The sequence below is a fragment of the Protopterus annectens genome, chromosome 6.part0, assembly GCF_019279795.1.
Source record: "Protopterus annectens isolate FY-2018-M chromosome 6.part0, PAN1.0, whole genome shotgun sequence".
Classification (NCBI taxonomy): Eukaryota; Metazoa; Chordata; order Ceratodontiformes; family Protopteridae; genus Protopterus; species Protopterus annectens.
This window is the reverse complement of record NC_056737.1, coordinates 1903071723-1903085743: the sequence shown is the minus strand read 5'-3', so window position 1 is coordinate 1903085743 and position 14021 is coordinate 1903071723. Positions and strand designations below refer to the sequence as shown.

Below are 14021 nucleotides of genomic sequence, written 5' to 3'. Positions count from 1 at the left end.
CATCAATCAGACCATTAACTTACCTGATTTCTTCACAAACTTTGCTAAGAAAATGGAATACAAACTCTACTTGTTGGATGTTCATAGACAGCTAAGTTTTTATTTACACAGGACTAAAAACTTTCGTAAATCTGATCAATTGTTTGTGTCTTTCTCTAAACCCTTTATGGGTAAACCTATCTCCAAGGTCACTATTGCTAGGTGGATTTCCATTTGCTTCCTTCAGGTCTATAAGGATAAAGGTGTGTCTCCTCTGGGTCAGGTAAAAGCTCATTCCACTAGGTCAGTGGCCACTTCTGCGGCATTTTGGTTTAGAGTCTCATTGGATGATATTTGTTCTGCAGCTACTTGGTCCTCATCTTATACCTTTATTTCTCAGTACAAATTGGGTTTGACTTCAAGAAGGAGAGCATCCTTTGGTTCCACAGTGCTTCGGAATATCCTTCCATGAGGGCCACCCAAGAGTTTAGTAGCTGGGGACTCTGTCCCACAGGTTGAAGAACAAATTAAGTAAACTACTTCAGATAAAGAAGTTATGTACTCACCGTAACATTCCATGTGAGTAGTTCTACTTCATTTGTCTTCAACCGTCCCTCCCTCCTTCCCCCTGACCTTATCTTATGAACAGCCTGCTGGCTGCAGTTTTAGGTCATGAAGTATTTTTCAGGTCGGGTTCTCAGTATAAGGGTCAGCAAACTCGATCTGGGGGTTGGAAGGTAGTGGAGGTGTATTTTGAGTAAGGAGAGGAGCTTGGAGCTCGGAGCTCGGAGCAGATGCTAGTGAATTTGCTGGCTCGGATCCGATATGGATCCGGTACCCACAGGTTGAAGACAAATGAAGTATAACTACTCAGATGGAACATTATGGTGAGTACATAACTTCTTTTTTCTAGCATATCTGTCAAAGACAAAAGTGAATCTGAAAAATTCACATGACTAAAATACAGATATAATGCATATTTAGGTCAAGCGTGTCACCTAATAAAATGTGGGTACTTATGTATTATCGCAACCAGGTTCTTCTTTACTTTTATCTTTATGAGTTAACATGTCATTTGTGTAGTAATGAAATAAAATGTTAGTGTGCCATCACAGTTAATGATTTAACTTCTACAACATGGCATGACGTGCTTCCAGAGCCATCATACTTTTTGGTTTGTATGTGAGTAGTTTCTGACGGCAAATGTAAAATTATAATCATTTGTGAAATGCTGATTTTCCTCTATATGACATTGGCTAAAAGTTCGTTGAACTTTACTCTCACTGATGTTAACATATTGAGTGCAGCCATACGGTGTAATGGATGCCTCAGAGGTCATGCGTGCCTTGTACTCCATTAAAAAGTAGGAATGCACCTCACAGTATTCCTCAAGTGATGTCATTGAAGGCTAAAGTAGATTTATGCAGACATTTTCTTATTAATATTTCTTCTTTAACAAGCTTATTTCACACATAAGGCATTTAGTAAACTTCTCTTTGACTGTGTTTATTACTACAAATTCTCTGTAGTTACGTTTCCTGTGACCTCTTTATTGCGGCTTGCCAAAATTGTGTGTACAACCATGAATTGTTTGGAACCAGGGTGCGATAATACTTTTTTGTTAGCAAGCTATTTTACACATAAGAAATCACTTCAGTTTGACTGTTTATTAGTACAAGTTTGGGTATTTACATTATCTGTGACCTGTTGTTGCGGTTTGTCAGCACTGTATGTACAAGCATGAGATATTTGGAACCTGGTTCCGGTAATATTTAAGTACTAACATGTTAAATTTTGTTTGCTGTTTATAAATATTGTTATAATTTGTATGTTGATACCTAACAAACTCTTAGTTATTGCTGTCATAATGCCTCTCTTTTCTTTTATGTTCTTTTTGTTGTTTAAATGTTGTACCACGCTTGCAGAGAACATATGAGGACAGCATAACTTTTGAAACTACAGATGGTTCATTTTCAGTTGTACTTCAAGCTGTCCTCCCACGTCATGACATTACAATGCCATCATCCTTGACTCTCCCAATCTGCGCTGTTTACAATAGCTCTGAGGCTAGCTTTACCATGTATAATACCAGGTAAGTTTTAATATTAATTCTGAAGCCATTTGCTTAAGTAATGTTTTATATTATGGTTAGTGTTGAAACAGTTTCAGACAAAGAGCTTTCCTTTTTTGTTTCATAGTATTCAGTAAAAATACCTCAGTATTTGCATTGCGTGGAACTGCATTGCAGTCAACCACAGTTGTGTCCCATATATATGGTTTAAAGGGTACGCTTACCACCACAGTATCCTCTTTTTTCCTGCTACTCATGATACCAAAATAACAGGCCTGGCTTAAGATAGCCAGGCTTTGTCATTGCCATTGTGGTTATCAGATGATGAAGTAGGACTGTCTGTAGTTTTGTCTCTTCTGCTTTGGAACTTCACATTATATCACCAGCTGCCAGAAAGTAATCAAAATCATTTACTGATACTTTCAGTCAATGATTAGTGTCTCTCTGTCTTCTAATTGTCTTATAGAGATGGATAGAGGAAACATCATTACTCAAAGGAATATTTGGAGGGTCACAATCCAAATATACCTCAAGAGGGACACAGATGCATAGCTTTAGGGATAAAAACAGATGTTAAGCTGTCTCTCTCTCGCCTTCATTCTTGCTGATTGGGGTTCGGAGCCAATCCTCGGCTCTGACTTGGCCATTTTCTAAAGCTCGAGAGCTACTTACTGGCTTGAGGCCTTCCTATATCCCACAATGCCTGGCGCTAGACTCCCAGATCTCGTTTGCCGCTTCAGCTACGAGGTTGCGCTTCACTGGCTCAGGTCGTATTAATCTTTTGTATTTTTAGTAGTTAAACTGTTAGTGTATTTTTTTTTTGAATTTTTTGTTAAATCAGAGTAGTACTGTAGACTAGTCTTAGTTTCCCTGTGTTTTCTGACCCTTAGGAAACTCATTTTTACTTAGAGAGTTTCTCCCCCCCATCTCCTTAAGTAGGCCGTTTAAGTTAGAGGCTATCCCTTCTCTTTGATATTGTTTTCAGTAGGAAGTAGTGTTTAGCCTTTGTAGTCTAGGATCATAGTCTCTTAGTTTTTTGTTAGTATAGTTACCTAAAATTTTTGTGTGAAGGTGTGGGACTAGTGTGTGTGTGTGTGTTTTTTGCACTAGTCTAAAATTTCATCCATCGGTATTCCTTTTATTTATAACATGTCAAAGGATACCAAGGTATCAGGGTTCAAGAAGTGTGACTCGTGCTGTTAGAAAATGTCTCTGACAGACAGTCACACTTCTTGTGTTTATTGTTTGGGTTCCCTACACCTGCAGGACTCTTGCTCGGTATGTCATGCCTTTAGTCCGAGAGTCCTGCAGGTGCGTAGGAACAAGTTAATTCTCAGGGGTTTACTAAAACCCGAGGGGTCTCCAGCAAAGTCTCAGCCAGCTAAAACCCCTAAGCCCACCAAGCCGTCGGCTCCAAGTACGGAGCCGTTGCCAGGTGGAGCATCTGCTTCAATTTCAGTTCCGGCCAGGACCGAAGTATCAAAATCTCTCTCGGCTCCAACCTTGGTGTCTGAGCCATCAGGGAGCCATAAGCAATCCAGATTGCCATCCCTGGAGTCGATTTGCTCGGCTCTGGGATCACCTTTGCTAGAGTCTGAATGGAGCCATAGGTCCCACTCTTCTCGGTCCTCGAGGCTGTCCGATCATGACTTGGAGAGAGTGGTTAGTAGACTCCTCAAATCGCAGGCCCTGGTTAAAATGTTAACTAGCCCTCCTCATTAGGCTGTGGCTGCTCCCTTTTCTGAAGTAGTTCCTCCTCCAACTCCTCCTGTCAGTTCGGAGCCAGAGCTTGTTGGGGCTCGGATCCTGGAAATGTCGGCGCCGATGCTTCCCCTTTCTGTTCCTTCGTCGGCTCCGATTTCTTCAATGGTTCCATCCTTGGAGGGATCTGGGTGCCGAGACTCCCTCATCGGCTCCGAGGGGGCGAGTGGCATCGGACCCTTGTCCGACCCCGTTCTCCTTCTCGGAGCTTCAGCGCAGGTAAGCTCGGCTCTTACATCGGCCTCAGAGCCGTCCCTTTCGGTGCCGGAGAGGATTCCTGTCTCCTCGGAGTTTGGGCCCTCTTCTGTGCCATACAGGGGGGCCTTCGAGGTCATGAGGAGCGTGCTGACTTCTGAGTCTGCACCTCGATCAGCCCCTTCAGCTCCCCCCCCAGGGTGCCTGCTTCGGTCTCTGCCCCTCCTCCAGACCCCAAGAGAGGGGATCAAACGCTCCAGGTCACCCCACTGGGTGTATCTTCCTCTTCTGAGGCCTCCCCCGAGATTTCAGAGGAGACCTCTCGAAAGAGGAAATGTAAGAGGAAACATGTTGACTCCCCAGAGTCGGTCACGTCAGATACTGACTTGGAGGATTCGAAAGGGTCCCCAAGATCCCCCTCTGAAGATGTCTCTTTTTCAGACATCCTTGAGATCCTTAAGCAGAGGGGGAACTGGTCTGCCCTTAACCCTTCTGAGGACGATTCAGTATACTTGGATGCGTTTGGTTCTCTCCCCTCCACCTCCTGGGTGTCTCCTCCTTTCGATCCATTAATGGAAGTGGTGGCTCAAAATGCGTGGTCAGCTCTGGACACACTGGAACCAACCCCTCACAGGCCCACTAAGTTTATCATGGCCCCCCAAGATAAACAGTTTCTGACAAAGGGTGTCCTCGTTGATGCCATGGTGGTAGCAGCTGCCACGAAAAAGAAGTTGGCTGACACTTCTGTATCTGTCCATCCTCCTAATAAAGAGTCTAGGACGATGGATAGATATGGGAAGCAGATGTTTTCCTCAGCGACCTTCTCCATGCAGTCAATGAATTATTTGTGCCACTTCACCCGTCTTCAGAGGGATCACCTCAAGGACCTAGGAGATACCCTGCAAGATCCATCAGCTGCGGGGGCTCAAGACAAGATAAACTCCCAGCTGGCGACTCTTAATTCTATCGTTAACTCCTCCATGCAGCTCATTTTGTATGCGGCTGATGGGGCGAGTAGAGCCGCAGGCACAGTTGTGGCTTTGAGAAGGCATGCCTGGATGCGGTTATGTAACTACTCTCATCCCTTCAAGGCATCTTTCACCAACACCCCTTTTGATTGTTCGGCTCTGTTTGGACCTCAGGTGAAAGATACACTTACCAGGTGTGAGCAGGAAGACAAGACTCTCTCTGCCATTGGAGTCCGTTTTTCCACTCCCTCTAGACCATTCCCTAAGGGTCAGAAGAGTGGGAAGATGTGGTTCTGGAAACCCCAGGGAGCCATGTCTGACACACGTGGCGAGTTTCCCTCCAGAGATAGAGGAGGGAGCAACAATAGATGCTGACCGCGGGGCAGAGGGGTCCGCAGAATCAGAGCAGCAGAGAATCTTTCTCTGACAAACCCTTCCAGCACCCATGAGGGAATGCCCGGCTGTCCACCTTCGGAGGCAGTTGGGGGAAGGTTATCTCTGTACCCAGAAGTCTGGCGTCTCATCACTCGAGACAGATGGGTACAGTCTATCATATCCGGAGGTTACAAAATCCCGTTTGTCCACACTCCCTTAAAATCAAACAACCCCATCCCAGATGTTCCACCCAGTCTAAGGAAACAGGCAGTACAAGAAATTTCAAGACTGCTAAAAAAACGGGCCATCCAACAAGTCCCAGCAGACCAGCAAGGATCCGGAATTTACTCAAAGTTATTTTTGGTACCAAAGAAGACAGGGGACTGGAGACCCATTTTGGATCTCAGCAGACTAAACAAGTCTGTTCAAAGAACGAAGTTCCGGATGGTCACACTTCAGTCAATTCTACCCTTTTTGGGTCAGGACAATTGGATGTGCTCCATAGATCTTCAGGATGCGTACTACCACATCAAAATGGACAGGCGTTCCAGAAGGTTTCTCCGCTTCCAGCTGGGAGCCAGTCATCACCAGTTCAGAGCCCTGCCCTTTGGTCTCACCACAGCCACCAGGGTGTTCACCAAATGCATGGCAGTGGTTACTGCTCACCTGAGATGGCAAGGATTCCAGGTGTTTCCATATCTAGATGACTGGCTCCTTACTGCTACCACCAGACATCAATTGCTAAGAGCCAGGGATTATACCATCCAAACATGCTCCAACCTGTGTATCTCAATAAATTTCAAAAAGTCTGCATTGCCACCTTGTCAGTCCTTAACCTTTATAGGCACAAGATTAAATACGAAAGATCTGTCTGCAAGGCTTCCAGTAGACAGAGTGGCAGACATTCGCCGACATGTACAGGTATTATTAGGATGCAGAAAGATTCAGGCCAGATTCATCCTAAAAACCTTAGGTCTCATGGCAGCAGCGATCATATTAGTTCCCCTGGCTTGTTTTCACATGAGGATTCTACAGTGGATGCTTTTCACCCAATGGTCCTTTCAACAACTTCCTTTGTCTCACAAGATAATAATCACACAGTCATGCAAAGACCACTTGGCTTGGTGGATGGTCTCTCCATCAGTACCCCAGGGCAGACAATTTGTCCTTCCTTCTGCAGTTGCCACAGTGACCACGGATGCCTCCCTGATAAGGTGGGGGGGCATTTTCAGGGCAGGACTGTCCAGGGCACCTGGCAACCCCATGAGTACCACTTGCACATAAACGTCTTGGAGATGAGGGTGGTGCTTTTAGCGTTGCAAGTTCTTCAGAACTCTCTACCCACTGGGACCATTGCAATTCAGACAGACAATATGTCTGTAGTGTGGTACATCAACAAGCAGGGCGGAACCAAGTCATATCCCTTATGTCGAGAAGCACTCAGACTATGGCAGTGGGTGATCTCCTCTCAACAGTTTCTGACGGCAACTCACATCCCTGGGAAGTCCAACGTCATAGCGGACAGGCGAAGCAGAGCTATTCTCATGCCTCACGAGTGGTCTCTCAACAGGACAGTAGCGGACAGAATCTTCTGCAAATGGGGTTAGCCTTGCTGCGACCTTTTCACAATTCCTCTCAACAGCAAGTGCGACAGTCTCTTCACTCTCTTCCCGGACACTCGCCCAGAGATGCACTAGTTCACGATTGGCCCCAGGGACTTCTGTATGCATTCCCACCCTTTCCACTAATTCCCAAACTAATTCAGAAAGCTACCGTGCTGGGTTGCAGGATGATCCTCATTGCCCCCTACTGGCTTCGACAAATCTGGCTCCCATTCCTGCATCATCACCTTCTAGAGCAGCCTTGGAATCTGGACCCAGTTCCAGACCTCCTGATCCATCAGCCGGGCAGGCTGCATCAGTCTCTTCAGTCTTTCAACCTCACTGCTTGATTGCTCCACTTCCAACCTTAGCCAGGCTTCCCAGTATTTCCAATTCAGTGCATGAGATTATCCTTTCCTCGCACAAACCTACAACCCGGAAGACTTATGCTAGTAAGTGGAAATGTTTCTCTTTCTGGGCAGAGGTAGGAAATATAGATCCCTTCACGGCCCCTGTCCATAACGTTCTGGACTTCTTAGCAGAACTTTTTCAAGCGGGCTCCTTGTCGGCCACCATTAGAGTTCAATTAGCGGCAATCTCTAATTTCCATATGGGCCTGTCAGAAACCAGCATCATGTCCCATAAGCTTTGCAAAGCCTTTCTGAAAGGAACAATCTTGCTCAGGCCTCTAGTGAGAGATCCCCCGCCTCTGTGGGACTTAAATTTGATCTTAGCTTCCTTGATACTTCCTCCCTTTGAACCGGCAGCTTCCTGTTCCTTGAAATTGCTTACTTGGAAAACCCTCTTTTTGGTGGCCATTACTTCAGTGAGGAGAGTTTCTGAACTTCAAGCCCTTTGTGTTCATCCTCCTTATCTAATTTTTCATAAGGAGAGATTTTCACTCAGGACTAATCCTTCGTTCCTTCCCAAGGTCCCCTCCGAGAACAATTTGAATCAATCCATCGATCTGCCAGTCTTTTTTCCAAATTATTCCAACAAAGCTGAACACAAATTACACCAGTTGGACATTCATAGGCAATTACGTTTCGATTTGCATAGGACTGAACAAATAAGGAAATCAGACCAACTCTTCCTGTCCTATGCGGAGAGTAAGCAGGGTCAACCAGTGTCTAAAGTAACCTTATCCAGGTGGTTGTCCTCTATTATTACCCTTATTTATCAGTTGAGGCATACAGAACTCCCTGCTAAACCTAAAGGCCACTCTACTAGGGCTTTAGCTACGTTGGTAGCCTTTCAAGCAAGACTACCAATGGAAGCCATTTGTGTGGCGGCCACATGGGCCACCCCTCATACCTTCATTTCACATTATAAATTGGATGTGGCCTCTAGGAGTAGAGGTGAATTTGGTTCCACTGTGCTCAAGAGTCTGTTCCGATGAGCCACCCAGGACTAAGGTGCTAAGGACGCTGTCCCAACCAGCAAGAATGAAGGCGAGAGTGACAACTTAACATTAAGAAGTTATGTACCTACCATAACGTTCCATGTTAGTTGTCTTCTTCTCGCCTTCTTTCTTGCGTCCCACCCTCCATCTCCCTAGCTTAGATGGACCGAGAAGAGTCTTCCTACGAGTCTTGTCACTGGCTGAGTCTTTACCGTTTTATGTCCTCTACCTTTTTCTTCAGCCCTCTAGCTGAAGTCTTGCTTTTGGGACAGTTGTCCTCTTGTATTATTTTGGTGTTTGGTCTTCCAAACGAGATCTGGGGGTCTAGCACCAGGCATTGTGGGATATAGGGAGGCCTCGAGCCAGTAAGTAGCTCTCGAGCTTTAGAAAATGGCCGAGTCGGAGCCGATCCCAACCAGCAAGAAAGAAGGCGAGAAGACAACTAACATGGAACGTTATGGTAGGTACATAACTTGTTATTCTATGACTTGTCTGTTATTTTTTTTTTATTGTTTCTTAACCGGGTTAGCAGATTTGTCAAAGGGACCATTTTCAGTCATTGCCTAGTTTACAGGCAGAATAGAAATATGAAGAAATACAAATAGGCAACATAATGTAATCATGTGGTACACGCAGGAAATTTGGTCTAGTGAAGTGATATGAGTGATATTGTAGCATAATTAATTTTAGTAGAATGTGTTATTTATTTATTTGATTGTTTGTTAACCATGTGGGTGGACTAGCCACAAGGTCCTTTTTAACCATTAACCAGGCTTAAATGTGAGTCAAAAGTAGTTGAATAAAAGTAACAAATTTAAAAGTGTTTATCTATAACAAGCTATTGTAATGAGTAAATAACAGCAGATATGTTGATAAAGCAAAGTAGAAGTAATACAATCCAAGGACAACATATGAAGTCATAAGTGAACAAACACAGATATATGCAAGCAATAATGCCCAACCCAACAGGGTATGTGTTACTGGTAAATAACACCTGTCCAGGGGTTTTATGAGGCCCAACACCACAGGCAGTCCTCTACACCCCTGGAAGGGTGTTATTTACTCTGTAACACACACCCTGGAGGGCATTATTGTGCTTAGAGAATGGTCTGTCTTTAAAATTGTATTTTACTTACTTTTTTTATTACTATATTATTTTTATATATATTTTTGATGTAAAATAGTTCCTCCACTTAATGTTTCAAACTTGCTGTGTATTAAGTATTAGCATTGGAGAAGAATGTATTTTTAAAATCCTAAATTCTAATAATTAATAATAATACTTCATTTTTGGTCCCTTACTCCTAAAATGTGTGGTGTTGGTTGTGGTTTGTAATCACTGGAGATTAAAATCAATAAATAATGACTGATTATGAGTTTCAGACTTTTATTCTTTCAGAAAAATGCATGCCAACACAACCAAATAATTTTATTTTATGCAACTTTCTAATTTTATAAGATTTTAATCTCTTTTCTTTTTTTTTTTTGGTTCCACCTTTATTTTAGGCTTTTTTATCTTAACTGGTGCTAACATCCATCAATCAGTTTTACTGTCTCTCTATCACTTGCTCTCACACACACACACACACACACACACACACACACACACACATTTTTTTCTTTTTTATGTTTCTTTTAATTTTATGCCCATTAAACAGCAAAAGTGCTGCTTAGCAACTGTAAAATAATGTCTCAATCAATCTCGTTGTCATGCATACATGCACTCACACACACTGTTATATATATTTTTTTTTACACTCACTAAACAGCAAAAGTGCTGATTTGCTTGCATAGAATAATGGTGGCTATTGGCTTTCTTTCAGTCTGAGCTCCACAGCAGCTTAATATGCTGCCATGAAGCGTCAGACTCATTTTCAGCAAGCATTACTAGTAGATTAGCACCCTGCTGGACAGCTTTCATTCTCTAGTCAGGGTGCCAATGCACAGGTTGGCAATGTCACACATCTGGCAGCCAATGCACATCTTGTATTCTAGAACAATTTCTAAAAAATAAACATAAAAAGCATACGATAAACATACGTAAATGTTTTATAAACTACAAATGCTATTAAAACTGTACAAAACACATTATCAGTAAGAAATATTCATTACAGTAATAAGAGTCAGTGCATTCACATTCTTTCCATAAATACTATACTATACTATATTACAATGCACACAAACCCATAATTATGTTTTTTTGCTACAGTTTCACACACAAATTGTCATATCTTTGAAACTGAACATCCTACACATATATTGTTAGAACATTTTTGTTAACCAGACATAAGCTTGCATGTGACATAAAAAAATGTCTTTATGAGTGCATGTTTACTGAGATATTTGCAGAAATATGAAACCATATGCTGTATTATATAATTAGCAATACAAATAACATTGAATATCTCTCAGATATGCAATTTATAGTGCAAATAACAAAGACAGTTTGTAAGTCACTTTGTTTTTGAAGTATTAAGCACGTATTATATAATTAGCAATACAAATAACATTGAATATCTCTCAGATATGCAATTTATAGTGCAAATAACAAAGACATTTGTAAGTCACTTTGTTTTTGAAGTATTAATGTATGGAAATATTGTATATTTTCATAATTGCTAACAAACAACTTGTAATATCTCGGGTACAGTGTGATAAAAATGGACATTGACAATCAATTTTCCTGCTTCTCACCATGACATATCACACCATACCCCTCGATCACATGTAGGGCTCTCAGTTACAAAAATATGAACATAGACATGAAAACATGAATAATAACTGAAAAATAGTGATTAATTTCTGTACTGCAGGATATCCTAGACTAACAGTCTTACTGACATTTTGTTAATGACTCCATGTACTTTCTAATAACACATTTTATTAGCTGCTAAGTTACTTAGCTAAAGAAGCCAGACACAAAAAAAGGTCTAAGCCATAAACAGCTAATGGTGTGAACTGGAAGTATACAAAAGGCACAATAGTGAATGAGATATATCTTGATAAAACAAAATAGAAATAGCACAGCTAATGAATAGCATACAAAAATGTAAATAAATAAACACAGGTATAAAAATCAAATTATTTACAAATGATACTATTTGTATGATGTTATGGTTATTTAATTAGTAGTTTGAAGAAGGAGAATACATTATCCATGACATATTTAATTTCCAGATTATACTTTTTTTAATTTGTTCCCTAAAGGAATTCTGTTTTATGTTCTGTGAGCACAAAGTCTTAGAGACCTATTTAAAATGCTTGCAGCATTTGCTGTTGTTTTTCTTTAAAAGGTATTAACAATTTAACAGGAAAGGAAAGGAGAGCTCTGACCCTTGTCTCCCACCTCCCACATTTAGTGTGGTTGTCACTGCCCCTGGACCAGCAAGGAATCTCTGGGCAGTTAGGTACTTTGTCTCCTGCAAGAGCAGTTTTCCTTTCAACTACAAAACCACCATGAAGGTGATTTTAAGCACACAACCAACTAGTACAGTAGAAACCATAAACCTAATGTTATATTAGCAACTCAGCAGGAAAGGAAAACTGTGATCTTTCCCTAGGGACTGAACCCAGGACCTGCTGTATTCAATCTCTTGAGGTGTTAAAACAAGGGTTACAGTTTTACTTTCCTGTTGAATTGTCAGAATGAATTCAGAACTCTGGCCCCCTATTTGTTGTGAGTCTTATTTTTGTTTTAAGGACACATTTTAAACAATTCTTCTTCTTCTTTCGGCTTTTCTCAATTAGGGGTCGCCACAGTAGATCATCTGTCTGCTCATGGTTGGCAGTGGAGTTTTACAGTGTCGAGTTGCCAGCCCAGCGCCCAACCTTCCACAGAAGGCACACACACACACACACACACACACACACACACACACACACACACACACACACACACACACACACACACACACATAGGGCCAATTTAGAGTATCCAAGCCCCCTACTGCATGTCTTTGGGATGTGGGAGGAAACCAGAGCACCCGGAAGAAAAGCACATGACCACAGGGAGGAAATGCAGACTCTGCACAGAAGGCATCCCAGCCGAGAATCGAACTGGAAAATCTCTTGCTGTGAGGCAGCAACGCTAACCGCTGCACCACCATGGCTGCCCGACACATTTTAAACAATTACTGTCCCCTTATAAGCCTCTTAACCTTCTTACTAAATTTTTGTAATGTATATATAATAACTTATTTTTTGCATGAACATATCAATTTGTTTTTCTCATTTTATGTTTTTCTCCTTGGTCATGCCTAAAAATGGCTTTTGCATGAGTCCACCTACCCTGGTTAACAAATAATAAATAAATAAAATAGGAACTAGGTCTCATTTAGGACTGAACCCTTCTTTTTTTCTCATAGGGTATTTTTGAGGACATTTCTTAAACTTTGTCCTCAGAGTTTCTATATTGTTCTGTTCTTTCCCACTCATGAAGGACATAACTGTGATATATTCTATAGCAGCTACCTGCAGTGAGCTGCTGGAAGATGCTGGATCAGTCTTTAATATAACCCATCTCCAAGTAGCTGTATACTCTTGGATCTCTTTAGCTACTAGCCAGGGCAACAAAACAGCAACACTGTCCTGGGCTGAAGTTCTGTGAGCAGCATTTGAACTGCTGGAATATAAAAATAACAATAAGTTGTTTTTAATAAAAAAGTTATATTGCTAAATTTATTATTTCAGTCAGCATGTCAAAACTCTGAGAAGTGCAATTTTGAGAACGTGATCTGGTAAGAAGTATTCCATCCTGTGTAACCAGCAAAACTGATGTTGCAGTCATTAAAAACACTCATCAGATAACATTTTCTGAGGAATCCTCCAACAGTAACATCACTTACCATACATTTCTGTCTCTCATAATCTTCTTTACAATAGTTTGTGTTAAATAAGAGAGAACAAAATAGAAAATGAAGTTATGGAATACTTGCAAATTGAAGAATTTAGAACAGAAAATCTAACACAGGTTACATCATAGCATGAGGGAACAAGGAGTCCCCAAAGTAAGGAGAAACAGGATAAGCAGGAGACATCTGAAGAGGAAATATAGACTTGGGAAAGAAGAAGTGATTTAACATGGTGCAATATTTATGCAAAGGAGAAAGCAAAACTAATCAATACAAAAACAGCAGCACCAAAGATTTTTGAAGAGAAATACAGGCAAAGGCATCTGGACATGGAAAATGTCACAATACAAAAGATAAGAAAACAAAGAGGAAAAGTAGAAATAAAGGATTAGTAATGGAGAAGTTAAAGAAATAGAAACTGAGGTTATGGATTACTTGTGAAGTTAGTGTAGAAAATCTAATACAGATAACATCACGACAGGATAGAGAAATGGATCCGCAAATTAAGGAGAAACCAGTGGAGTGGGAAACATCTGATCAGTTGCCATATAAAGATACTTTGGAGCCTTTCATAGGAAACCAGTACAGACATTCAGATGGAGTTGCACACTGATGGAACAGGAAACTCTCGCAATTCTGACAAAGTCAATGTTGTAGAGTGATAAGCCAGTGAACTCTTATATGAAAGAGTAATGGATGACAGGATGATGCTGAAGAGAATGTGACACAGGAAGATGCTCTGGAACTTTCTATAGAATGCCCACAAGAAATGGAGAACAAAGAATATATCCTCAATTTAGAAGAAAATGATCTAAGATA

The 14021-nt window shown here is 41.5% G+C and overlaps 1 protein-coding gene across 1 annotated transcript in view; it reads left to right on the top strand.

Moving 5' to 3' along the window:
* CFAP65 (cilia and flagella associated protein 65) overlaps window positions 1-14021 on the top strand; it is a 2328717-nt gene that overhangs the window by 400470 nt on the left and 1914226 nt on the right. The window contains exon 5 of the mRNA XM_044075222.1: window positions 1905-2071. Coding sequence (XP_043931157.1) covers window positions 1905-2071 — 167 coding nt within the window. The remainder of the gene's footprint in view (window positions 1-1904; window positions 2072-14021) is intronic.